The sequence below is a fragment of the Felis catus genome, chromosome D1, assembly GCF_018350175.1.
Source record: "Felis catus isolate Fca126 chromosome D1, F.catus_Fca126_mat1.0, whole genome shotgun sequence".
NCBI lineage: Eukaryota > Metazoa > Chordata > Mammalia > Carnivora > Felidae > Felis > Felis catus.
In genome coordinates, this window is record NC_058377.1 from 57,891,039 (window position 1) to 57,918,533 (window position 27,495).

Sequence of the window (27,495 nt, forward strand, 5' to 3'; positions counted from 1 at the left end):
GCTAACTAACTTGGATGTAAATTTAAAAAATAAATTAAAAAAAAAAAAGAATGGAATGTTTTGACAAGAGAAGGAAGTACAGTAGATACTAATGGATGCTTTAAATTTGAGGGACTTAGGCCTGAAGCCATAGAAGAGATTGGTACTGCTCCATTTGGAACCACTTTCACCAGCACCAGGGTGTATGTTCGTAAAAGTGGCTACTCCCAGCAGTCTAAGTCAGATGCAGATATCCAAACAGAAAGCTTGTAGGAAGCTGGCCTTTGTTCTGAACATAGAGTATAATTTATGAAGCTCTTCCTCCACATGATGGGCAATAAATCCAGTCAGATTGGACCACAGCTGTATACCACAAATACAGAGCAATCAGGCTGCAAAGATAACTCGATACCGAAAGCTGATCTCTTGGGCAAATTGAATAATTTATCCACCTAATTCTTCCAACAACAGCTTGTGCTTGTGTGGCTTACAGATACTATTATCCTAACGTGAGAGACCAGATGGTTGCCAGAGGAACCTTGCCATTATCGAGGATCTGTGCCATGGTAACCATGCAGCACCATGAGGATGTGGGAATACAGACCTTTAATCTCCCTTTAACTCCCAGGCTTGAGAACAGGAAGGAACTGAGGAACCAGTCATCAGGTAATTGAAGACTGGTTTGCCCTTCCCTTTTGAAGTCAGTACATGTAAATATCCCTTTTCTCTATAAGTAGTGACTATTCATATTGTGTGAGACCCTTTTAAGAATCTGATGAAAACCATGATCTACCTTCTCTTAGAAAAATGAATATATAAGTGTATTGTATGCAAATTTTGCCTATAGTTTAAAAAATTCACATTTGCAGGGACTCTATTGTTTGTCTCATTTCACCTTTAACTCCAGCAAGCATTTAAGAAGCCTCACAGCATAAATCCTAAGTGTTGTGTAGGTGTATTCAGAGAATTAGTATTCCAAGGCAACATGAGCAGATGTGGGATTGGTGGAATACAGTTAGCATGAACTGGGAATTCACTGTAAGGATGGAAGAGGTTAGGATTTAAAGTTGGAAAAGATTAATTAGAATTTAGACTTTTGAATTACATCCTAATTGCTTCATTAGGATGACCTGCCCTCCAAGTATGTCATCAGATAACTAGAATTAGCCTTCTAAATCAAGTTACTATGTTTGCTAGAGAGTATGCCACAACAGGAGGTTTTTATCTTGCCATGGTTAAGATTGAGTTGTTACTCCTGTCACTGATCAGCTTGTTCTGTTGTTTTTTTTTTTAATATATTTTATTTATTTTTATATTATTAGTATTTTTAATTTTTTAAATGCTTTATTTATTTTGAGAGAGAGAGAGAGAGAGAGACAGAGAGAGAGAGAGACAGAGTGTGAGTGGTAGAGGGGCAGAGAGAGAGGGAGACACAGAATCCGCAGCAGGCTCCAGCCTCTGAGCTGTCAGCACAGAGCCCGACATGGGGCTTAAACCCACAAATTGTGAGATTATGACCTGAGCCAAAGTTAGATGCTCAACCAACTTAGCCACCCAGGCTCCCCTTTTATTATTATTTTTTTTAATGTTTATTTTTTAGAGAGAGAGAGAGCACACATGCATGCACAAGTGAGGGAGGGGCAGAGAGAGAGAGAGAGAGAGAGAGAGAGAGAGAGGGAGAGAGAGAGTCCAAGGCAGGCTCCACGCTCCCAGCATGGATACCCACACAGAGCTCAAACTCACAAACCATGAGATCATGACCTGAACCAAAATCAGATGCTTCACTGACTGAGCCACCCAGGCACCCCTGTTCTCTTGTAAAGCTTTCTCTGAAATGTACGAAGGTAGAATTTTTGTAAAAGGATGGCATGAAAAGGATGTTTCAGGTGGTGGTGGTACAAAGGTGATAGAAGTGTAAGTGTGGAAAAGTTTAAAAACGAAGAAAGGCTGGAGTCCATCTCAATTCTATAAGGATAACTGGAAGTTTAAAAAATCTGGAATTAAGTTCTGCCTCTGATAGTTGTGTGATCTTGACAAGCAGTTCAGTCTCTGAGCCATAGTTTCTTGGATGTGAAATGAAAATAGTAACTTTTGTTCTACCTTTATTAATCTTAAAGTGTAATAATATAAAATGATTCTGCTATGGACATATTATCTCACTGCTCATGCCCCTTATTGTTCATTAGGATTGTAGGCAATCCTAATGATTGTCTACCAAACCCCAAGTCTGACCAGGACTTGGGGTTTGGTAGAAGAGACACTGTGCCAACTAACTTTTCTTTTTTCCTTTTGTCCTCAATCTTAAGGTTTACTGGATGTGGGCCTAAAATACAGGCGTACTCCAAGAACAGCAGAGGGAGTTCTTGCTGCCCGAGCTGTCTCTATTTCAGTTGAGATAATCAGAGCCTGTGGTCTGCAAGCAGCAGCCAAGTAAGTCCACCTCATGTTTTTTCATTGCAGTCCACACAGTATATGATGCTCATATATGTAAAACTTCATTTGTACGATTTCCAGTTCAGTAAGCACTTTATTTTTTTCTTTCTCTCTTAAGAAAGCATGTAAGAGTATAAATGAGTAAATCACTTGCAAACTTTACTGTTATTAGCAACTTAGGTCCTTGACTTTGGTCAACAGTCTTGGAGCACCTGGCTGCCTCAATTAGAAGAGCATGTGACTCTTGATCTTGGGGTCATGACTTGGAGCCCCACGTTGGGTGTGGAGATGACTTAAAGATAAAATCTTAAAAAAATTAAAAAATTAAAAAAATTAAAAAGTAAATAAAAACCACAAACTTATCCTCTACCCGACTTGATCACTTATTTATAGTCGTACCCTACACCCTTAAACCAGGCCAGGGCCAATGACTCTTCTATAATCTCCTATCCAGTCTCTGAGTATCACCTCCCATTTTTCTAGTTTGTTCCCCTTCAGTCTGTTTGCAATACAGAAACCTCTGTATTGTGATCCTCTGAAAACTTAAGTCAGACCTTGACACACCTCTGCTTAAAACCCATCAGTGACTTTTCATCTCATACAAACTACTTAAATGTCTATAAGACCCAACTTGATCTGGCTCCTTATTATGTTTATGACTTCATCTCCTCCTGTTCATCTCCCCTCTGTTTACTGTCCTCCAAACACTGACTTTATTGTTTCTGAACACACCAAGCTCATTTCCCTCTCAGGGATTTTGTCTTGCTGTTTTTTCTGCCTGGAGCACTGTTTCTAAATATAAACAGCATGGCCTTCTCTTATCTCCTTCAGGCCTTTGTTCATACTTCTCTCTACCTTGAGTGTTCTTATTCCTTTTGTCCACTAAACAAACTCCTATTTTCTTTGACTTTGCAGCTTCTTTGCAGCCTTCCTATATGTCTTTCTACACGTAGACAGAATTGGTGCTTTGTCCTTGTCTTTTAGCACCTTGGTTGCAGTTATTTGTTATTTGAATATTCAGTTATTGGTATACATGAGTTTTCTCCAGTAGGCTGTGAGTTCTTCTAATCACTGCTCAAACTCCTCTGGGCCCCCTGCCACCACATAGCATAATTCTAGCGCATATAAAAGGTACCCACTAAGAAAGAGAACTAAGTCATGCTTCTACTGTAGGCTAGTTCACTTTGGACACAAGTTCAAGAAAGAAGGCAAGTGTTCCCTTTTTTCCCTTGCTGTGACTTAGGGTCAGATCATTTGTCTTTAACTTTGCACTCTGTAACTAACAAATTCAATTACTGCCATGTGAGATCTGACACTGAAGCAACTGGTAAAATGTTCAGCCTGGTTAATATTTTCCATCACTGAATTCTCCAAATGGATTTCCAGTAATTGCTTGAGAACATTTAGTGTCAGTGATACCAAGGCAGTTTTTTAACCATGCCATTCCCTCACATTAAAACTTTTGTGATGGTTTTCCATCGTCAGTAGCAGTGGTCTTCTAATTTTAATTGTGCATTCCTACTAACAGAAAAATAAGGGGCGCCTGGGTGACTCAGTCGGTTAAGTGTCTAACTCTTGATTTCGATTCAGGTCATGATCTCATGGTTTGTGAGTTCAAGCCCCACATTGGTCTCTGCACTGACAGTGTGGAACCTGCTTAGGATTCTCGCTCTCCTTCTCTCTCTGCCCCTCCCCCACTTGCGCATACACACGCACACGCTCACTCTCTGTCAAAATGAATAAACTTTAAAAAAAATAAATAAATAAAAGTTTCACATACCTAGCATACCCTCTGAATATCTGGTACTTATTCATGTATAAATCAGCTTCATGTGCTACTATATTATAATACGTTATAAAATCTACAACAGCATATATAAAACTTTAACATATATGATAACAAATATAGAAGTGGTAATATTTTCTTCCTATGCCCAAGTAGGTTATCCTATATATAAACCCCCTAGGTTGTACACACTTGACTTTAGAGACTACTGGTTCCCAAGATAAACTCTAACCTGCTCAACTTGGCATTCCAAGCCCTTCTTAATCTGAGTCTTGAAAAAAGAATAGGAGTTGTCAGAATACCCAAGAGAGCTGAAAACTATTCTGTTCAAAGAGAAGAACATGTGCAAAGGCATGGAGGCATGAAATTTGTGTGTATGGAATACCTGTTCTGTTTAAGACCCAGCCAAGGTCAGAATTTGTAAATATAGCATTAACTATTATTTAACTGGCAGAGAAGGACTTAGAGTTTAGATAGTCAGTAGATCTTGGAGAGACTGCATAATAGATAAGAAACTCAGTAGTCCCTCTTTCTGGGGATCATGGGGAAACTCAAATCAGATGGCAGGCAGTTTGTTGTAAATCCTGCATTTGGTTTGTGTCACCATTTCAAGAAGGAACAGTAAGAAGCCAGGCCAATTCTAACACTACATTCTTCTGATAGTTTGGGACAGTTCTGTGACAAACACAGTATAATGGAAACAAATTGCACTAGAAATGGGACCCACCCCCATCTCCCACTAGCTGTGCATGATCTTGGGGTAGTTTCTTCACCTCTCTGGGTCTGTTTGTTCATCTGAAAAATGGAAATTATGAATACTTCTCCTGATTTTATAAGGATCAGTGTAAGAATTAACAAATATGAAGTAACTTTATAAACTACCAACTACTATTCAAATAATTAGTTCCATTTGTATAAATAATGTTACCTTTATTAGCCAGTGGAATACAGTAAAATCAGAAATAAGTTTTACATTGCATCTTATTGAAGAAAGGAATTCTTGGTATCCAGATAGCAGGTGCTCTGAAGTCAGCCTTCTCTCATCAAGAGATACCAACCCTCATCTGAAGTGCCAGTGGTCTCCCTGAAAATACACTTTCAATGTCTGTGTAAACAGACCCCTTCTTTCTTTTTCACTTGAGTCTTTTAATTAACCTGATCTTTAACTGAGGATGAGTAGAAACTTCCATGAACATAAATGGGTTCATTGATTTGCTGGTGAAGTACTAGCAAAAAGATAATTGGACCAAAGGAAAAGCAATCACAGTCTAGATATAGACATAGATATATACATATATTTATAGTCACTTGATTGACAGAGATCTTGCTGCGCTAGTTTTTAAGTTCCACAAGGGTAAGAAATTATAGCTCTTTCACTCCTATCTGTATCTAGCTCTGAGCCCAGTGCATGACACACAGAGAAGATGGTCAGGAAATAATTATTGAATGAATTAATTCACAATAGCTTTGGGCGCAAACCTTTCTTTCTTATCAATGCTATATCTGAGAGTTTATTGTTAAGAGCCCTTTCATTGCCCTTAACAGGTTCTCTGCTTTGTATGTATTATCTAGTGTAATTTCTACGACACTCCTTGAACATTTTGTTTTTTTAGCCATTACTGGCATTTGATCTATTTCCCTCTCATGTTTCCTATACCTAATATATACTTCAGAGTCTGCTGTTGTATAGACATACACCAGTCTCCCATTAATGATCATTTTAGGTTACTTAATTTCATAAGAAATGAAAATATAATAAGCATATAATTATACATACGTCCTTAGTATTTGTATCCTTATGCTATCCTCATTTTAGCAAAGAGGACAGTGAAACTTCAAAGAGTTGAATAACTTGTCCAAGGTCACACATTTAATTAAATGATAGAGCCAAGATTCAAGCTCCAAGTTACTACCCTCTACTAATGTACACCAAGTACAGTAAAGAAGGAACACTTCTAACTCTTCTTTGGGGCTGTCAGAAAATGCTTCAAAAAGAGGTGACCTCTTTGCCTAAATGTCAATTTTATACCCTTGGGGAAGTTGGGGCAAAGGAGTTTTCCTCATACTATACCCACACACTAAAGACTTGACTGCTGTTTATGAGTGTCAGTTAAAGATGGATAGATTCTGTCTGTACGTGTGGAACATATGTACTGAGAAAGAGAAGAGCAACCCCAGAGACATCTGGGAACTGACCTGGCAATCATAGCTGGACTGAGCATATATATGCTCTTGCTGAGCATATATAATCTCATGGAACACCAGCATCAGACAAAGCTGCTTTGCAACCATGATGAAATGAGACAAAAATAAAATTATTCCATAATCTTGTCTAGGAACAAACCAAAACAAGGTCATTATGAAATCACAAAAATACCCAACATCACCCCCATCCTGGCTACAATGAGTGACTGACTGCTGCTGCTTTACCAATCCTAACCTTAGCCTTATTCTAGTTTTAATGTTTATTTGTTTTTAAGAGAGAGAGAGAGCACAAGGAGGGGAGGGGCAGAGAGAGAGGGAGACAGCATCTGTAACAGGCTCCAGACATTGAGCTGTCAGCACAGGGCCCGACGCAAGCCTCCAACTCGGGAACGGTGAAATCATGACCTAGGCCAAAGCTGGACACTTAACCGAATGAGCCACCCATGTGCCCCTAGTCTTCCCTTCTAGATAAGATTCATTGGAACAACTATCAAGAGCAAAGCTCCACTTCCAGGAACAACGTCTAAATCAACTAACATGAGTCTAGTGCTAGTAGTCCTTTCTGATACTTTCTTACTAAAATTCCCCATGATTTCCCTTGGTGTATGTTCTTTCTCAGTGTAATGAGCAGTAAAGCCAAGTTGTTCAACTACTGTTGCTGCCTGCTAGTCTTTGGCTGAAGGTCAGTGACAATAAAATGGAGTGTCCCTGGAGAGTGTAACTTTGGTAGACAGATGAATATTGTCTTCCCCCACCTCATACACATACATTATGATATTTAAATAATTAAGAAAGCACACTGTGGCTCTGCCCAAAGCCTAGATAGGAAATATCTGGTGGGTTAGTGTTCTTGGTGGCCTCATGAAGATGGTGGAGATGTTTTCTAGGCAGTCCAGCTGAGTTCTGTTACTACCTTCTCATTCCCATCCTTCTCTCTTTACAGGGCTTTGGCTGAGCTGGAACCCGCTCTACAGTTCAGTGCCACAGTTGGGGTCAATGCCTTTGTCACCACTCATCTCTCCTTCCTGCCCAAGGGAGAACAGCGCCGAACCCGCCCTGTAGCTTGTTCCTTCTGCCCTGAGTTCTCCCATCATGTTGAATTTTCATGTAATTTGGTGACTCAGCACTGTAGTGGAGAGGCCTGTTTCCTGGCAGAGCTATTGGAGTTTGCAGAGGTCACCTTTGCTATTTATCATGAAGATACCAAGTCAGGTGAGCACCAAATGACCCATCACAACCAGAATTAAAAGGGGTGCAGTTTGGGGGCATCTGTGTGGCTCAGTCAGCTAAGCATCTGACTGTTGCTATCAGCTCAGGCCATGATCTCACATTTTGTGATACTGAGCCTTGTATCAGGATTCTGCTTGGGATCCTCTCTCTCCCTCTCTGCCTCCTTTCCATGCACGTGCCCTCTCAAAATAAATAAATAAACATTTAAGTAATAATAATAATAATAATAATAATAATAATAAAATAAAAGGGGCTCTGCTTTGAATGATATAGCCTCTTCTAGGAAATACATGTTGAAGTGTTTAGCCCTTTGGTCAGTAGAGCATTAAATAATTTCTCTTTTTTGTTTGATTTAACAGCCACTGATATAACCAGTATTCAGTCAATCAGAGATTATCTGCTTGGAGTAGTAAAGGTTCCTACAAAAGAGCTGCTGGTCAAAAGATCTGGTAAAGATTCTGGATTATCACTTTCTAATCCTACCCCCTCCCCCCATTTGCTTTCCTACAAGAGATCTTGCATGGCTCTCTGCAAGATATGCAAAAGAAAACATGACCCATAATACATGCTTTTGAATTCTCCCAGGTACCTCAGAAGTTTTCTGGTAAGTATTTTAAGTCCTCTCCTAATCATTTCAGAAGTCTTCTAACAAAGCAAAGTAGCTCAAAACTTTGTACTGTCATCTTACTCTAGGAAAGCTGATGATGATGTTGATGATGATGATGATGGTGGTGGTGGTAGTACTACAAAAATAAATATGGTGATGCCCATTATATTATATAGCATTTTGTGAAATATTTTCTCAGATACTGTGTGAGCCTCATTATAACCCTGCTTGGTGGGGATACAGGATCTTACTATTTTTATCTTACAAATGAGGAAATTTAGGCTCACAGAATTTAAATGATTTGCCAAAACTGCACAACTAGTGAGTGGCAGTACTGAAAATCAAATCCAGATTTACCCATTCTTGTTTATTGTACCCCCCCTCTCTCACTGAAGAAAGAATAAAGAGCTAAAGGCCCAAAAGAAGACAGCCTCCAAGGCCGTCTGGAAATAATGGTCCTATTCTACTTACTGCTAGCTCAGTGACCTAGACCTTTCTGAGCCTCAATTTTCTTATCTCATGAATGGAGACAATTAATTCCAACAAGTCTACAAAGTAGGGGCTGGTGAAAATAGGGTATATAAAGAACCTGACGTATAGTGGACATTCAGTAAATGTCACCTTTCCTTCTCTTGCCCATCTTCCTTCCTACGATTTTGTACTTTCCAGAATTGTGTCACACATCTCCCAAGTTTAATTGTGAATTAAAATTTGAGCAATACTCTAATAAACAAGTACTCTCTATGTGCCTAGCAGAGAGAAGTCTGTACAACTTGGTATATAGGGTTTCTCACTTATGTCATTTATTTATACAATGTGGTAATTAGGAGAATTTGGGCCAGGTCTCTGAGCTTCCATTTTCTCATCTGTAAAATAGGGATTATTATCCCAGTTAACCCTCAGAATTTCACAGCATTATCAGGAAAAGTATATGAAGTGGTATTTATGAAGCCCTAAGGGTATATCTGACACCCAGTAGATACTCAGTAAAGAATAACTATTATTATTTTGAAATCTAGTGCCTGGTCCTTGGTGTATGTTCACCAAGTAGCAGTTCCTTCAGTGGAAGACCTAGGACTAGGTCTTTTCTACGGTATTGATAGCACCTTCATAACATTTCACTAAATGATGTATATGTGTTTTAATAGGGATGGCTGAATGAATAGGGGCGTAGGCAAATTTTATTTTCTCTCATTGTATCCCTCCTCTTCTCCATCCCTCGTGTAGCAAAGTACTGAATTATACATTTTTAGATTCAGGAGGACTTTTAGGGGCCTAATATCCTCATTTGGCTGATGAGAAAACTGAGGGTTGGAGAAGTGAATTGGTGCCATGGATCATATGAGGCAGGGTTTTGGTGGAGGGGGGTTGTTTTTTGTTTGTTTGTTTTCGTTATTTCTGTTGTTGATGTCTCTTAATCTTTTCTTTTTTTAATTTACATCCAAGTTAGTTAGCATATAGTGCAATAATGATTTTAGGAGTAGATTCCAGTGATTCATCCCCTTTGTATAACACCCAGTGCTCATCCCAACAAGTGTCTTCCTTAATGCTCCTTACCCATTTAGCCCATCCCCCCACCCACAGCCCTTCCAGCAACCCTCAGTTTGTTCTCTATATTTAAGAATCTCTTATGTTTTGTCCCCCTCCTTGTTTTTATATTATTTTTGCTTCCCTTCCTTTATGTTAATCAGTCTTGTATCTTAAATTCCTCATAGGACTGAAGTCATATGATACTTGTCTTCTCTAATTTTGCTTAGCATAATACCCTCCAGTTCTAGCCACGTAGTTGCAAATGGCAAGATTTCATTCTTTTTGATTGCTGAGTAATACTCCATTGTATGTATGTGTGTGTGTATGTATATATATGTATATATATACCACATCATCTTTATCCATTCATCTGTCAGTGGACATTTGGGCTCTTTCCATACTTTCAATATTGTTGATAGCGCTGCTATAAACATTGCGATGCATGTGCCCCTTTGAAACAGCACTCCTGTATTCCTTGGATAAATACCTAGTAGTGCAATTGCTGGGTTGTAGGGTAGTTCTATTTCTAATTTTTTGAGGAACCTCCATACTGTTTTCCAGAGTGGCTGCACCAGTTTGCATTCCCACGAGCAGTGCAAAAGAGATCCTCTTTCTCCACATCCTTGCCAACATCTGTTGTTGCTTGAGTTGTTAATGTTAGCCATTCCGACAGGTGTGAGGTGGTATCTCATTGTGGTTTTGATTTGTATTTCCCTGATGTTGAGGGATGTTGAGCATGTTTTCATGTGTCAGTTGGCCATCTGGATGTCTTCTTTGGAGAAGCGTCTATTCATGTCTTTTGCCCATTTCTTCACTGGATTATTTGGTTTTTTTGGGTGTTGAGTTTGATACGTTCTTTATAGATTTTGGATACTAACGCTATATCTGATATGTCATTTGCAAATATCTTTTCCCATTCCTTCGGTTGCCTTTTAGTTTTGCTGATTGCTTCCTTCACTGTGCAGAAGCTTTTTATTTTGATGAGGCCTCTATAGTTCATTTTTGGTTTTGTTTCCCTTGCCTCCAGAGACATGTTGAGAAAGAAGTTGCTGTGGCTGAGGTCAAAGAGGCTTTTGCCTGCTTTCTCCTCTAGGATTTTGATGGCTTCCTGTCTTACATTTGAGCTTATTTTTGTGTATGGTGTAAGAAAGTGGTCTAGATTCATTTTTCTGCCTGTCGCTGTCCAGTTTTCCCAGCACCATTTGCTAAAGAGACTGTCTTTATTCCATTGGATATTCTTTCCTGCTTTGTCAAAGATTAGTTGTTCATATGTTTGTGGATCCATTTCTGAGTTCTCTATTCTGTTCCATTGATCTGAGTATCTGTTTTTGTGACAGTACCATACTTTGTAATACATTTTGAAGTCTGGGATTGTGATGCCTGCAGCCTTAGTTTTCTTTTTCAAGATTGCTTTGGCTATTTGGGGTCTTTTCTGGTTCCATACAAATTTTAGGATTGTTTGTTCTAGCTCTGTGAATAATGCTGGTGTTACTTTGATAGGGATAGCATTGAATATGTAGATTGCTTTGGGTAGTATCGACATTTTGACAATATTCTTTCAGTTCATGAACATGGAATGTCTTTCCATTTCTTTGTGTTGTCTTCAGTTTCTTTCATCAGTATTTTAGTTTTCAGAGTACAGGTCATTCACCTCTTTGGCTGGGTTTTTTCATAGGTATCTTATGCTAGGTATTTTTGGTGCAATTATAATTAGGATTGTTTTCTTAATTTCTCTTTCTGCTGCTTCATTACTGGTGTATTAAAATACAATAGATTTTATACATCTATCCTGTATCCTACAAAGTTATTGAATTAGTTTATTAGCTCTAACAGTTTTTTGGTGGAGTCTTTCTGGTTTTCTAATGTATAATATCATGTCATCTACAAATAGTGAAAATTTTCCTTCTTCTTTAGCAATTTGGATGTGTTTTATTCCTTTTTGTTGTGTACTTGTCATGGCTAGGACTTCCAGTACTATGTTGAATAAAAGTGGTGAGAGTGGACATCCTTGTCTTGTTCCTGACCTTAGGGGAAAAGCTCTCCGTTTTTCCCCCAGTAAGGATGATGTTAGCTGAGGGCTTTTTTTTTTTTTTTTTTTTTTTTTTAACGTTTATTTATTTTTGAGACAGAGAGAGACAGCATGAACAGGGGAGGGGCAGAGAGAGAGGGAGACACAGAATCTGAAACAGGCTCCAGGCTCTGAGCTGTCAGCCCAGAGCCCGACGCGGGGCTCGAACTCACAGACCGTGAGATCATGACCTGAGCCAAAGTCAGTCGCTTAACCGCTTAACCGACCAAGCCACCCAGGCGCCCCAGCTGAGGGCTTTTCTAAGTGACCTTTATTATGCTGAATTATGTTCCTTGTAAACGTACTTTGTTGAGGGTTTATCATGAATGGATGTTGTACTTTATCACATGGTTATTTCTGCACCTATTGATAGGATCATATGGTTCTTAGCCTTTCTGTTACTGATATGATGTATCACATTGATTGATTTGCAGATATTGAACCACCCTTGAAAACCAGGAATAAATCCCACTTGATGGTGGTGAATGATTTTTTCTAATGTACTCTTGGATTCAGTTTGCTAGAATTTTTGAAGATTTTTGTATCTGTATTCATCAGGGATATTGGCCTGTAGTTTTCTTTTTATTGTGGTGCCTTCATCAGGTTTCGGTATCAGGGTAATGCTGGCCTCACAGAATAAATTTGGAAGTTTTCCTTCCTCTTCTATTTTTTGGATTAGTTTGAGAAGAATATTATTAACTCTTCTTTAAATGTTTGGTAGAATTCACCTGGAAGCCATCTGGTCCTGGACTTTGGTTTGTTGGGAGTTTTTTGATTACTGATTCAGTTTCTTCACTGGTTATCAGTCTCTTCATATTTTCTATTTCTTTCTCAGTTTTGGTCATTTATATGTTTCTAAGAATATATCCATTTCTAGGTTATCTAATTTGTTGATATATAGTTTTTCATGATATTCTCAAAATTGTATTTCTGTGGTGTTAGTTATTATCTCTTCTCTCATTTGTGATTTTATTTATTTGAGTTCCCTTTTTTTTCTTGATCAGTTTGGCTAGAGGTTTATCAATTTTGTTGATTTTTTTCAGAGAACTAGCCCCTGGTTTCATTGTTCTTTCTCTCTTTTTTTTTTTTTTTTTGGTTTCAATATCATTTATTTCTCTTCTAATCTTTGTTATTTCCTTTTAGTGATTTTAGATTTTCTTTATTGTTATTTTTCTAGCTCCTTTAGGTGTGAGGGTAAGTTGTTTATTTGAGATTTTTTTCTTACTTCATGAGGTAGCCCTCACTTGCTATAAACTTCCCTCTTAGAACTGCTTTTGCTGCATCCCAAGATTTCAGACCATTGTATTTTCATTTTCATTTGTTTCCGTGTACTTTTTTATTTCTTCTTTTATTTTCTAGTTGAACGCTTCATTGTTTATTAACACTTCATGTTGTTTAACCTGCATATATTTGTCCTCTTTGTAGATTTTTTCTTGTGGTTGACTTCTAGTTTCATAAGTTGTGGTCAGAAAAGATGCATAGTATGACTTCCATCTTCTTGAATTTGTTGAGGCTTGTTTTGTGGGTTAATATGTGATCTGTTCTGGAGAATGTTCTATGTGTACTTGAAAAGAATGTGTGTTCTGCTGTTTTAGGATGGAATGTTCTGAATATATCTGTTAAATCCATCTGTTCCAGTGGGTCATTCAAAGCCACTGTTTCCTTATTGATTTTCTGTTTAGATGATCTATCCCTTGATGTAAGTAAGGTATTAAAGTCTGCTAGTATTATTGTATTATTACCGATTGTTTCCTTTATGTCTGGTATTAACTGTTTTATGTATTTGGATCCATAAATATTTTTTAATGTTTATTTATTTTGAGAGAGAGGGAAAGAAATTACACATGAGCAAGGGAGGGGCAGAGAGAGAGAGAAGGAGAGACAGACTCCCAAGCAGACTTCACGCTTAGCGTGGAGCCTGACACAGGGCTCAATCTCAACAAACTGTGAGATCATGACCTGAGCCTAAATGAAGAGTTGGGTGCTTAACCAACCTAGCCATCCAGGTGCCTCTGGGTGCATAAATATTTATACTTGTTATATCTTCTTGTTGGATTATCCCCTTTATTATTATATGGTGTCCTTCGTTGTCTCTTGTTACAGTTTGTTTTAAAGTCTATTTTGTCTCATATAAGTATTGCTACTCTGGCTTTCTTTTGATATCCATTTGCCTTATAGATGTTTCTCCATCCCCTCACTCCATCACCTCAATCCTCAGGTGTCTTTAGGTTTAATGTGAGTCTCTTGTAGGCAGTATATAGATGAGTCTTGTTTTTTTATCTATTCTATTACCCTGTGTATTTTGATTGGAATGTTTAGTCTATTTACATTGAAAATAATTATGATAGATGTGTATTTATTGTCATTTTATTATTTGTTTTATGGTTGTTTCTGAAGATTTCCTCTGATTCTATCTTTCTCTCTTTCATGGTTGATGATTTTCCTTAATGATATATTTGGACTTCTTTCTGTTTATTCTTTGCATATTTATTAGTGGTTTTTGATATATGGTTACCATTAGGTTTTCGTATCACCTCTTCTGCATATAGCAGTCTATCTTAAGTTGATGGTCATTTAAGTTTGAACCCATTGTTGACTCCTCTCTTCTGCACATTTTAGGTATATGTTGTTATATTTTATATCCTTTTAATTTATGAGTTCTTTGACTGATTTTTTACAGAAACATCCATTTTTATGGCTCTTGTGTTTCCTACCTTTATACTGTCACTTTTGGTTTCTTCTTTCCTCAAAGAGTCCCCTTTAATATTTCTTACAGAACTGGTTTAGCGGTTATGAACTCCTTTAGTTTTAGTTTGGGAAACTCTTTATATCTCCTTGTGTTATGAATGATAGCCTTGCTGGATAGAGTATTCTTGGCTGCAGAGTTTTCCCCTCAGCACTTGAATATGTTGTGCCACTCCCTCTGGCTTGGAAAGTTTCTGCTGAAAAATCCTGTTAGCCTTATGGGTTTTTCCTTGTAAGTTACTGTCTTCTTTTGTCTTAATGCTTTAAAATTTTTTTCTTTATCACTATATTTTGCCAATTTAATTCCAATATGTCTTGGTGTGAGTTTGCTTATGTTGATTTTGTTGGGAGTTCTCTGTGCCTCCTGGATCTGGATATCTATTTTCTTCCCCAGATTTATAGAAGTTTTCAGCCATTATTTCTTCAAATAAATTTTCTGCCCCCCCCCCCCTCTCTCTTATTATCCTGGGACTTCTGTAATATGAATGCTACTACATTTGATGGAGTCATTGAGTTCCCTAAGTCTGTTCTCACTTTGCATAATTCTTTTTTCCTCTGTTTTGTTCAGTTTTATTTCTTTCCATTATTCTGTCTTCTGGGTCATAAATTTGTTCCTCTACTTCTTGAGCTTCTGCTATGTTCTTATCTTTGTGTTAAGGAAGGTCTCACTCATGTGTTCCACTCATTTCTCGACTCCAGTGAGTATTTTTATGACCATTACTATATATTCTCTATCAGGAATGTTATTTATATCTGTCTCTCTTAGATCTCCAGCCATGGCCTTGTCCTGTTCTTTCATTTGGGATAAATTTCTCTGTCTTCTCATTTTGTCTAAGTCACTGTGCCTGTTTCTGTGTGTTGGGAAAGTCAGCCACATCTCCTGTTCTTGAGGGTCATGATCTTGTGAAGAAGAGGTCCTGTAGTGTCCTGTGGAGTAATGTCCAATATAATTTTGCCCAATGTAAGTATTGCTACTCCTGTTCCCCATGGCTTGGCACTTCCAGGAGTGTCTCCAATAATGCTGCGTGTGCTCTCCTGTTTTTTCCTGGTCACTTTATCCTTCAGGCCAGTTGTCTGCAGAGGCTCTCTTTGCCGTTTGTGGGCAGTGTTTGGTCCCTGGCCTGAAGGTGGTGTGCATTTTAACTAGGTGTGCTCTGGTCTATGTGTGAAATGAAACCTGTCACCACTGCCACCCCACAGGAACCCAGCCTCCACAAAACTCCCACATCGGGAAACACATTGTGAGCAGAGATTTGGGCTAGTCTTCTGGGGCAGGGGGCCTGTGGTGCTGGGACTAAGGCAAGCATGACTGGGAGGGACAGTTGCACCAAAGCAGGGGGTGTGGGGCTTGGTGTAAGCAAGTTAGGTAATGAGTGTCAGCACTGCGTTGGTTCCCTGTGCTTATGCTGAGGGGTGGGGAATGTAAATGACACCAGCCAACTTCTCGTTCCAGAGGCGTCTCTTTGTGAACACTATCTCTCTGTCTCTCTGGGACACTCTCTGAAGTGAGCAAATAACTTTCCCACTGTGTGCCCTAGTGTATGTTCCCACACTGTGTTCCCAGGCTGTTTGCCTACCTCCTCTCCAAGAGCAGCCCCAGTGCCCTCTAGGCTCTATCAGAGCCAAGCATGCTGACCTTTCAAACTCCAGGCTTTAAGCCCCACTCATTACAGGAACTCAGGAAATTCAGCCCCTCTTGTCTTCCAAGCCAATTGCTATGGGGATTCATTTCCCCCATGAACTCCCCTGTGCTAACCTATCTCCCTTCCATGTGACCATGGCTCTCCCCCCACCACAACGGCAATAGTTTCTTTCCCAAACTATGTCCCCAACGCTACCTACCTTCTTCGATGTGGCCTCTTCTCTCCCTTTAGTTGTGAAGTTTGTTCTACCAGTCTTCAGGTCAATTTCTGGGGTATTTAGGATGATTTGATAGTTATCTAGTTTATTCATGGGACAAAGCAAGCCAGGGTCCTCCTACTTGGCTGCCATCTTCCAACCCCTCCATTTCACATTTTTTGTAGCACTTCTTTCAAACTCTTCCAAAACCATTATCTCATTTGATGATTAAACAACTTTGTCTGATGTGTAAGGTTAGCACTAATTTTCCCATTTGTCAGGTAAGGAAACCAAGGCTGAGAGAAATTAATGGCTTACCTAGACTGAACTACTAGTTTTGAGATGAGCCTAGGAGAGAACTCAGGTCTTCCAACTCCTAGCCTTTGTTCTTCCATCTGATCACATTGTCTTTCAGTAATCAGATAAAACAAACTCCAGTGCTCTGTGGATATGTTTTCTTTTCTGTCTTGGGCCAAGGTGATGGTGGCTCTGAAGTAGGAAGTGGGTATATCTTTTTATCCTTAAAACAATAATTGAAAATCTTATTTTTTTCCATAAGGGATCACAGGATGGTATCCTATCATTTTACCAGAAGATGGGGCCCTGCCTCACTGTTTGGAGCTCATGCAGAAGATTGTGGGTGGCCTAGAACTTTCAGTTTCCTTCACACATCCTGGAGATAGAGAGCGGGTGTTGGAAGCTGCTGAGCTATTGGGCTGGAGCTTTGAGAATAACCTGAAGAATCTTGTCACGATGGATGAAGAGGAGCCAGCCACTGTCACCATATCCACCCCAAGGCTCTGGCTGCCCATCCATTGTGTGCTTCTTGCCGGCCAAAAGCACATTCATAAGAACATACACTGCTACCTCCGCTACAAATTTTATGATCATGAAGCCTTCTGGACCCCTCTCAAGAAGCCTAAAGAATCTCCAAACAAAAAGCAGGTCATGGTTACTTTCAAGGCATCCAAAAGAGCAGAAGTCAATAGGGGCCCGTCACTGCTTTGGTATTTCAGGGAAGAGAGGTTAGAGGTCCAAGTGTGGCGGGCTTATGGCAATGACAGTGTGGAGAGGCCCCACCAGACAGACAGTTGGATTGGCTCAGCCTATGTGGACCTGGTCAGACTTGGGGAGAGGTCAGCAAGGACATTAACTGTCAGTGGTAAGTGAGGAAGTATCCTCAGCTGTTGTGGTTTGAGTACCTGCTCTATGACAAGCACTATGTGATATACTCCCTAGAATATTGTTCTCAGTCAGTAAGTGTGAAATAAAAATGGGTGAACTTAGGGGACTACCTTAAAAAAAATGTATAAGAGCCTATATGATAATCTAGAATGCTCGTTTTTTAAATACTCTGAAAAACATCCCTGCTAATGAGACTAGGATATCCTCCCTGTCTGGTCAGCATATCTTGAAATCATAAAGAAAATCTTCATGGTATTAAACTAGTTCACAAGGCAGAAAGGAAAAAGGTAACATTTTACAAGTGGCATTATGTGCTAGATGCTTTCTTTTCAACTTTTGTTCAGTACTTGATACATATACTTGGCCCTGGGAGTTCAAGATGAATAAGAAATAGTGAGAGAATAGAGTAGTAAATAAACATTTACAGTGAAGAACTATGAAAAGGTATTCTCAGTGGTATTATGGAGCACAGGGATGCAATATCTCTTTGGTTCAAGGATGATACCTCAGTGGAAATGACCCTTGAACTGAGTTTCAAAGGACTTAGGAATAAGCCAAGAAAAGGGGGGGGGGAATAATATTCTGAACAAGAAAATAGCCTGTGAAGGTGCAGAGGCATGAAGCAGTTTGACACCCTTTAGGCATTGTAAGTAATTTGGTACTGCTGGATCATAAGATATATAGGATGGGAGATGATAGGAGACGAAGCTAGAAAAGCAAACAAGAGTACTGTATGTTTTTCTGAGAGCTATGGAAAGCTGTTTCAATGGGGTCTGAATAGAGGAGGGACAGTTTTGCCATTTAGAAAAATAAGTCTAGTAACTATAATGAGCAGACTAGATTCTTTATAAACATGATATTTTTTCTTTGGGACACTCCTTGTAAGGTTAGTTGTTATTTTCTTCACTATACAGCTAAAGAAACTGAGTCACAACCCTATTTTAGCTCTATTAGCCTTGTGCTCTAAACCCTGTTGTTGAACAAGTGGCCCAAGCTAAAGAAGGAGAACTGAGTATCTGGGTGATAATTCCGGATTCTCTGGTTCTCTCTGGACCCAGCAGGTGTAATTCTGGCTCTGCTGAGCACCTCATTAAATGCCATGTGCCCTATTTTCTGGGCAAGCCTAGAGTCACTTCAGGGAGCATGCAGAAAAAGTATTTGAAGTAAGCAAAGCTCACCTGAACTAAAGTTTGTAAAGATAGGCTTTTAACTTCACTGTGCTGAAGAAAGTAGGTCTGGAACACTGAATAAACATTTAGGGATCAAACTCAAGCACAAGTACCTCTTTTTACTGAGTGATACCAAAGGCAGGATTTAACTTTTCAGATTGTCCATTTCTCTCATGCTTCTCCACATCCCTTCAGTCTAAGCTTTTTATCCTCTTGGGAAGGGGCTTTGTACAAGGTGTGGCATTTGATGTATTTGTTGGATGAGTCAAGCAGTCCATCCAGTCATTCTTCCAACCGGCCTTCCAAGTAACTGTTAAGTTTCTTGGGGTAAGGATTTGGCTATGTTGTTTTTAGATGACTCCCCTCCTATCACCCTTACTTTCTCCTTGTGATAATGATGATAATTCACACATTGCATCAGAAGAAAAGAGGTTACTTAAAAACAAAAATAAAAAGAACATGGAAAGTTCCATCTTGCTGCTTTCTGTGAATCAAATAGCTCCATTTTCCTGAATTGAAATGAGTCTAATGAAGCAATCTTTGAGATTCTGAAAGAATTCATAGTGCCTTCTGCTTTATAATTAAATCTCATTTTAATATCCAAGAAGTCTATAAGTTCAGATCCCTGGGTTTAAATCTACCACTTTTTGAAAAAGTCATGTTGGTGGGTTACCTAACCCCTCAGATTCTAGCACGTGAAAAACACTCAAGTACTAATTCCTCTAATTTTCTTTCTTGCCTCCTTTGCCTCCACCTCCTACTTCACTTCCAAATGATCTTCAGGGCTACTGCCAGAACATATTTAGTTGTTGAAACAGGCTAAATTGAGCACCAGGACAGCTTCCTAAGGAGAAGGCCTAAGGACAAGGGCCAGTAAGGACATGTGGAAGAGAAGACAGGCCACTCCTGCTTTAATAAAAAAATCTTACTTTCAAGAGGCTTCAGAGGTCATCTAAGTCTGCTCGCCCCCAGCACCTAAATCTGTTCCACAACAGCTCTGCCTGGTAGTCATTTGGCTGTGACTTCAAATCCAAGCTCTCACTACTTTCCATTAATGGAGGTAGTGTGTGTGCTGGGAAGAAAGGAAGGAATACTAGGTTCATACTTTCTTTTACAGACTGGTTTGTTGGGGCATGTAGGCCTGTCAAAGGAGAGAGGACCACAAGCACTCTCAGTCATCTCCTCCAAGGTTAGAGGGTGTTCTTGGTTCCTGCTTGTTTGGGCTTATTCTCCTCCATCCTCTTGCAGGTGTGTATCCTCTGTTTGGACGAAATGCTTCCAACCTCTCAGGAGCTGCCTTGCGAGTTCACGTGGTTCTTTCCTCTCCTTCCCCACACCCTGGGCCTGCTCATGAACTGGATTCTGTGGACTGCAGCAGCCACAGTGAGTCTGAGCAGTTCCCCAGAAGGCATGATGAGATCCAGCGCTCTCCATCACCTGACCACCAGAAGTCTCCTGCCTCCACCCAAGTCCCATGCAACACCACCACAGGGGAAGTCTGCCCAGCCCAGGAGGGCCCAGATGAGTTGGATGGAACTTTTGCAGTTAGTATCCTGGTAGAAAGAGCGATGCATTTGAGCTTAAAAGGTATGCCCTACTTACTTTTCCAGGAACATCTATCTGACACCTCAGGCCATGGTCCTATCTTCACAATCTTTCAAATCATGACAGAATCTGTAATAACTGTTAACCATCTTAATCAGTAATTTTGATATTTCTCAAGCCTACAGGTTTAAGCAACATGAGAGCCTTTCTGAACTTAAGTGGACCTTGCCAGTTTTATTAATTTTGCATATCATTAATTCCCCAGTCCAGAAACCTGTCAGCTTAGATACTTCTCTTTCCCTTATCCACCATCAAATCATCAAATCCATTAAATTGTTGTATTATCTCTTAAATTTCTCTTAGGACTCTTTTTTTCTTTCCATTGCTACCAACTCAGGTCCTCTTCATTATGCACTTGGGGCCAAGAGTTCTTAACACTGCATGGCTAAACCCCCCAAAGGCTCCAAGGATAAAAGTCAGGTTGGTGAACTTGAAAAGGAAAATGATTACATCTGAATTTTATTACCCTCAAACTAAAACTTAACATTTCCTGTGATTGTGAACATAGGCAATAGTTGGCAATAGTCACTTGTAATATTAACAGTACCTGTGATGTTGTCAACAATAGAAATCACCTTGAAATGTTTTATCTCAGGACAAAGTCTTCTCCAAGTACAGTCCTTGCTTTGCTATATTAGAGATACTGAGATCCCATTTGAATCACAAAACCAGGAAATAATTTTTGCTTTTTTACTGACCCACCAAAGCAGCCTATTTTTGGCAAGTATATTATATAAAAACTGAATTAAGGAAAGCACAAAAAACTTTAATTTTTTTTAAGAATTGTTTTGTTATTGTTATTGCATTGAAAATAGACTTTAAAATACAGAGGTATGAGTTACGTTCCATTTTAGGGTGGGGTGCCTATATTGCAAAAAGTGATACAAGTACAAATACAAGACAATACAAATATACTTACAACTTTTCTATTAGATAAGTTCCATTTTTAAAATATGACTTGGGAAGGTAATTTGACGATAATTTATTGAGCATCTCCTTCTATCAAGTTCTATTCTCATTTTTGCACAATAATTATCTCATTTAATCCTTACAACAAGTGCAGTTATGGTGTGAATAGATTGCAGTACCTACCCATTTTCTAAAGATCAAGAAGTTAAAGTGACATGAGTTACACAGTTAATAAACTCTGGGAAGCCACGATTTGAGTCCAGCTATGTCTGGATCTGAAGCCCATGCTCTTTCCTGTATACCATTCTGCCTGAGATATGGCTGTGTTTGCCAGTTAATCCTGCCTACACTATGTTTACCAGTCACTCTAGTCCAGGGTGGGTATGTATTGCATGCCCAGTGCTATGCTTACATTGCAAGAATGGCAGTTCAATTCAGCAAGTAGTAAATCTCTGCTGGGCCAGTGCCAGGTACAGAGAGGGCAGAGCAGATGACACATAGTTTCTGTCCTCTGAGAGCCCATATCCCCGTTAAGAAGACTGGCAACTACACAGTTAATGATATATAAAGCAAAATGTTCTGAAGGCCAAAAGAACTCTATAATATATAGAATTTAGAAAGTTTAGAGGGGCATCTGGGTGGCTCAGTCAGTTGAATGTCTGAATTTGGTTCAGGTTATGATCTCACAGTTTGTGGGTTCAAGCCTCAGGTTGAGATTTGTGCGGACAGCTTGGAGCCTGGAGCCTGCTTCGGATTCTGTGTCCCTCTCTCTCTACCCCTCCCTTGTTCATGTGTACGCGCATGCTCATTCTCTCTCTCTCCCTCTCTCTCAAAAATAAATAAGTAAAGATTTTTTTAAAAATTAGAGAGTTTAAAAACAGAGAGATGAGATATGTCTGAGAAATCAAGAGAAGTTTTTAGAATGAATAGGATTTCAGAAAGGTGGAGATAAAACTCCAGGTAGATATTTCAACTTAAACAAAGGTATTAAAGTAGGAAAGTGTATATTCTGGGCTTGCTTAGAGAGGGCATGGGGGATAATATCAGCACTTTATCCTCTGACTGGATCCTCTTTTGGCTAGTCATTGCAGGGGAGTTATGGGAATCATGAAGAAATAGATAAGAAAATTGCTGAGCAGCAGCAAGGGCTCCACTAAGACTAACTGACATGATTTTAGAGTGACTGTGGATGACACAATGGTGATTTTCTTCCAGTAGTGTTTGGCTTCCTTTGTGTTGCATCACAACAAACAGCAAGCTATTCCCTGGGCCTTTGTTCACACACCTTTCTCAGCCTGAATTCCTTTCTCCCCTTCCCCAGCTACCAAGTTCCAGCTGGTATCCTGCTCTTCTCCACATTCACCCTGTTCCAGCCATGCTGCTCACCCCCCCCCCCCTCCCGCCACCTTTGCTTTTTCTGGAATATAGACAGACTCCTGCCTGGAGGCCTTTGGATCTGATGTTCCTCTGCTTGATATATTCTTAACTCCTGGTTTGTCTTTATTGAAATAACTTTGTCTCAGAAGGCCTTCCCTGACCACCTATCTAAAATTGTAGCCCCTCCCCAACATTTTCTATCCCTCTTCCCTGCTTTATTTATTTATTTTTTAACGTTTATTTATTTTTGAGACAGAGAGAGACAGAGCATGAACGGGGGAGGGTCAGAGAGAGAAGGAGACACAGAATCCGAAGCAGGCTCCAGGCTCTCCGTCAGCACAGAGCCCGACACGGGGCTTGAACCCACGAACTGCGAGATCATGACCTGAGCCGAAGTCGGACGCCCAACCGACTGAGCCACCCAGGCGCCCCTTCCCTGCTTTATTTTTGTCTACAGCCTTTAACAGTGTGTTTTGTTTACTTTCTGTCTTTTCTAGAAGAATATAAGTCCTACAGAAACAGGGATTTTTCTTTGTTTTGTTTTATTTATGCTAAATCCCCAACACCTAAAACTGCATCTGACACATAAGCAGCAGTACATGTTTGTTAAGTGGGGAGGTAGATGAATCTGAGGCCTTGGTCAAATGCCCTCTTCTTAACACCTTCTCTGATTTCCTACTTTGCCTCCCCTGCAGCAATGTTGCTTATGGGGAATTTAACAGAGGATAAGTCACAGGATTAATATATTTATTCCACTGTGTCCTATACAGGGTATAGGATCGTGGCCTCTTACACAGAAAATTTCTGTCACCTCTTCTCCATTCTCAGTGCCACATTGCTTGTTCAGGCTTCAGAAACATGGACTAATGGGATAGCCCTTTTAATGGTTGCTGCTTCCAGTGTTTTCTTTCAGTATCTTTTTCATTCTGCTGTTGAGGTTATATGTCTTGTCAACAAATATGACCTCTCTCAACTTAAAATACTTTGTTGGCTTCGTATCACTTGCACTCTCAGTGACATAGAACACAAAGTGCTGCCCACGTGGCCTAATCAGTCTTTCCAGCCTCATCTTGCACCATTTCTTACAGTCAACAGTTTTTTTGCCAATGCACCATTCTCTCTCCTACTACCAAGCCTTTGACCATGCTCTTTTCTCTTCCTAGAATGCCTTTTTTTCTCTCCTTTTCAACAAACTTAGGCCTCATCCTTCAAGATAGACTAAATGACACCAACACTTTGAAGCCTACTGACCACCTCTCTTAGCACAAAACCTCCCTCTAGATTTCCCAAACTCCCCCATACCACCACCCCCACTCCCACACAGTTGTCTTTCTTCATATTATATATCAGTCTGCGCTGAAGATGTCTATAAATGTGTCTCCCCATTAGCTGTCTGTTCTTTGGGACAGGGACTGTGTGTTTATTTCTGTATCCCAGCACCCTGATCTTCATGAGGTAGCTAAGCAAATGTACTAATGTCCTCTTGTTTGTGAATATGACACATAACACCTCCAACATTTTTGGCATGAATTACAAATCTATAAATCACTTGTTATTTGGCCTCTGTTTATCCAGGGCAGAGCACTCATCAGGGTGGATATCTGATTTTCAGAGGTCTCTGTTGTCTCTTGATTCTACCCTCAGTGACAGACCCATATATTCTTTCCTCCCACAAAGTTTATGTGTCAGTCAGGCACTGTGTTTGGTCCTGAGAAATACAGACCTGCCCACCACCTCTCTGAAATGTGCCTTCCAGATGATGATGTAATAGAGTTCTGTAATGGGAGTCAGAGGACTGGGTTCTGGCCCTAGCTAAGTCATTAACTTGCTTTGTGACTTTGAGCAAATGCATTTCTCTTCTCCTCAGCCATGAAATGTGATGGCCATACACGTTCATGTCTAAGATTCCCTTTAGCTCTTATCATCTAAAAACATAGTGCTGAGGGCAACTCATGCCATACTCTCTGATTCAGCTATAATTTCCCAAGCTTTTGTGAAAATCATTTTGCATGCAAGGCTGCATGCAGAAGGTTCAAAAACAGCCCTGAATTAGCCTCAGTAGAGCTTAAACATAAAGCAGCTTTGAACTTTCTGTGGTCTCCACTGTGGTCCTGGTTCTGAAAATAAAAGACCTTTTTTTTTTTTTAATTTGAGAGAGAAAGAGAGTGCACATAAGCAGGGGAGAGGAGCAGAGGTGAGGAAGGAGAAAGAAGCCTAAGCAGGCCCACGTTCAGCATGGAGCCCAATGCAGGGCTCACTCCCACAACTCTGGGATCATGACCCGAGCCAAAATCAAGAGTCAGACACTCAACTGACTGAGCCACCCAGGCACCTCTAAAAGAGCTTCTTGAATACTTTTGTTAAAGAAAGCTCTGAGATCCTTTCTTTATGAATCAGCTTCAGTACTCTTCAGATTTGTATTCTTTTACTAGACAAACAGGTTATTGCTGGCCCTGTTTTATAAATAAGGCACTGAGGAACAGAGAGGTAAAATTATTTGGGGTAATCTAAGCTATACTCAGTAGAAACAAAAATTATCTACAGTATCATCAGCCTTTAGAGGCTCTTTTTAACCTACCCAGGCAGGGTTAGGAGCCCCTCTGGGTTCCCACAGCTACCTGCGCTTTTGGTATAGTCTTTCTCTTATTTTGTTTGTGTCTGTTTCCCCCAGATCAGGAATCAAACCTGACCCACGTGGGCACATGTGACAGAGAGGAAGTGTCCGTTAACATTGACTTAATGAAACTGCACTCAGTTTTTGTTAATATACAAATTTGGGCATCGCTTGAGGGGAAGGTTTCCATGCATTCATTCCAGGCCAGAGAGAGAGCTCTTAACCAAATAGAGCTAATTAGAACTATTGCAATGACAAAACCCTGGAGTAGGAGCCCTGAAACCTGGCTGGGTCTTCCAAATCCTAGTTAACCAGGTTCGTGATGAGCAAGCCACTTTACCTCTCTGTTCCCTGGTTGCCTTATTTGTGAAATAAGGATAGAGGCACCTATCTTGTGGGATTTTCAGGTATGTTATGAGCATAAGTTTCATATATAAGAAAGATTTGTAAGCTATAAGGTGTTACCCGAATATAAGGGGTTGTTATTTTAATCTCTGTGAAACGATTATATCTTTATTGATGCATATATTTACATAAAACACAGGAAATCAAGGGAAAACGGTAAAACTGGTTCATCTCAAGTCCCCTTAACTGCTCTTGATGTGTGTCCCAACCTGTGGGAGGTATAGTGGCTTTCTTCTAGGCTGCCTCCAAAAAAGTGTTTCAGAACTTGACCTTTTCCAGATATGTAAACAGGCCCACCTGAATTTCTACCCATAAGGAGAGAGCCAGGGAAACCTGATAGACCTGCTTTCTCAAGTAATTTGTCACCTGCTGTTTGGCTGAAAGGAGTATTTCTATTCAAGATTGAGTAAGAAGCAGTTTTCTTCCAAAATCAAAGCAGTAGTTTTATTTCGAGGCCTTTAGCAGATAAACCATCTTCAAAACTAACAGACGTTTAAAAGGGATGGGGTGGGGTGGGTGGTATGAGAGCGTTCTGAGCAGTACTAGTAGACATTTGGAATCATAAGTGTATTGCAAGAAGTGTTTTGGGAGTACATGTTCCAGGTGAGGAAACTGATACCCAGAGAGCCAGAATGAAGTACTCATGTCATGGTAAATTAGTGGCAGAGTACACAGGAACCTAGGGTCCTGCCTCTCAGAACCATAACTGGCCCTCTCTGCTGATCTCTCAGAGCTTTCCGGAGCAGATGTTGTTGTCCTCTGCTGGTGTGTGCATGCTGCAAGCAGATAAGGCAGCTTCTCTCTCCAACCCTGGCAAGTGTCTGTACACAGAGGTAGAGGCGAGACTGCAAACCTTTAATAAGGGCCTTGGGTCCTCTCCATGCATTCAGGGAACTCTGAGTTTAGTGAGGAAAACCCAGACACAGATTATCACAGGATTTTGTGGGAACTGCCAACATAGAGGCAGATTCTCTCTCCCTCACTGTGAGGATTTATGACATTTTATTGGAAGAAATCAATTGAAAAGCTTGAGACTTTCTAAGGAAAGTGGGAGAAAGAGAGAGCAGCTGTGTCAGGGAGTGTTCAGTTGTAGGAAACAGAACGCACTGAAGCCATTTTATATCTTGGATGCTGGGAGGCTCTGTGGTAGTAGTGATAATGTGAGTTTTTTGTTCCTCTGGGTTGCTTAAGTTATGTTTAAGACACACTTCTTCTTCTTTTTTCTTTCCTTCATCTGTAATCCTAAGATTCATAGCAGAGATTCAGAGCTGAAAGTGATCTTGTGGAATACATAGACTCTATATTATACAGAGTCTCAATTACTCAGCACTGTCCAAAAGAACTCTGTACTGTGATGGAGATGTTCTGTATCTTTATTGTCCAGTATGGTGGCCAGTAGCCACATGTGGCAATTGAGCACTTGAAATGTGGCCAGTGCAACTGAGAAACTGAATTTTTCATCTATATTTTCATGAATTTAATTTAAAGTTAAATAGCCACTTGTGGCTAGTGGTTATCTTGTTAGTTCATTTATAGACTATCTAGTATCACCAACTATCTTCATTTTTGTTGTTTTTTTTCCTCATAAATAAATTAAAAATTTTAATGTTACATTTTCTAACTTAAATTGTGTCCTCCACAAATAACTATTTCTTTGAATAGCAGTTTAGGTAAGTAGGTTTAGGCAGCCTATTGAGATCTTATATGAAAAGTCTGCTCTCTACGTATCACAACTATAAGGTTGACTTTGTAATGAATGTAATTCAGGACATTCATCCTCCTTGTGTGGACTTCACATTCCCCTACCAA

The 27,495-nt window shown here is 39.8% G+C and overlaps 1 protein-coding gene across 14 annotated transcripts in view; it reads left to right on the plus strand.

Moving 5' to 3' along the window:
- Positions 1-27,495, plus strand: part of C2CD3 (C2 domain containing 3 centriole elongation regulator) — a 142,189-nt gene that overhangs the window by 65,066 nt on the left and 49,628 nt on the right. For 13 of the 14 annotated variants that reach the window (XM_045038750.1, XM_045038751.1, XM_045038752.1 and 10 more), the window contains 6 exons: positions 473-645; positions 2,286-2,409; positions 7,347-7,615; positions 7,993-8,082; positions 16,982-17,584; positions 20,025-20,363. In XM_045038750.1, the coding sequence (XP_044894685.1) occupies positions 473-645; positions 2,286-2,409; positions 7,347-7,615; positions 7,993-8,082; positions 16,982-17,584; positions 20,025-20,363 (1,598 nt within the window). The remainder of the gene's footprint in view (positions 1-472; positions 646-2,285; positions 2,410-7,346; positions 7,616-7,992; positions 8,083-16,981; positions 17,585-20,024; positions 20,364-27,495) is intronic. The other variant, XM_045038758.1, reaches the window with a different exon arrangement.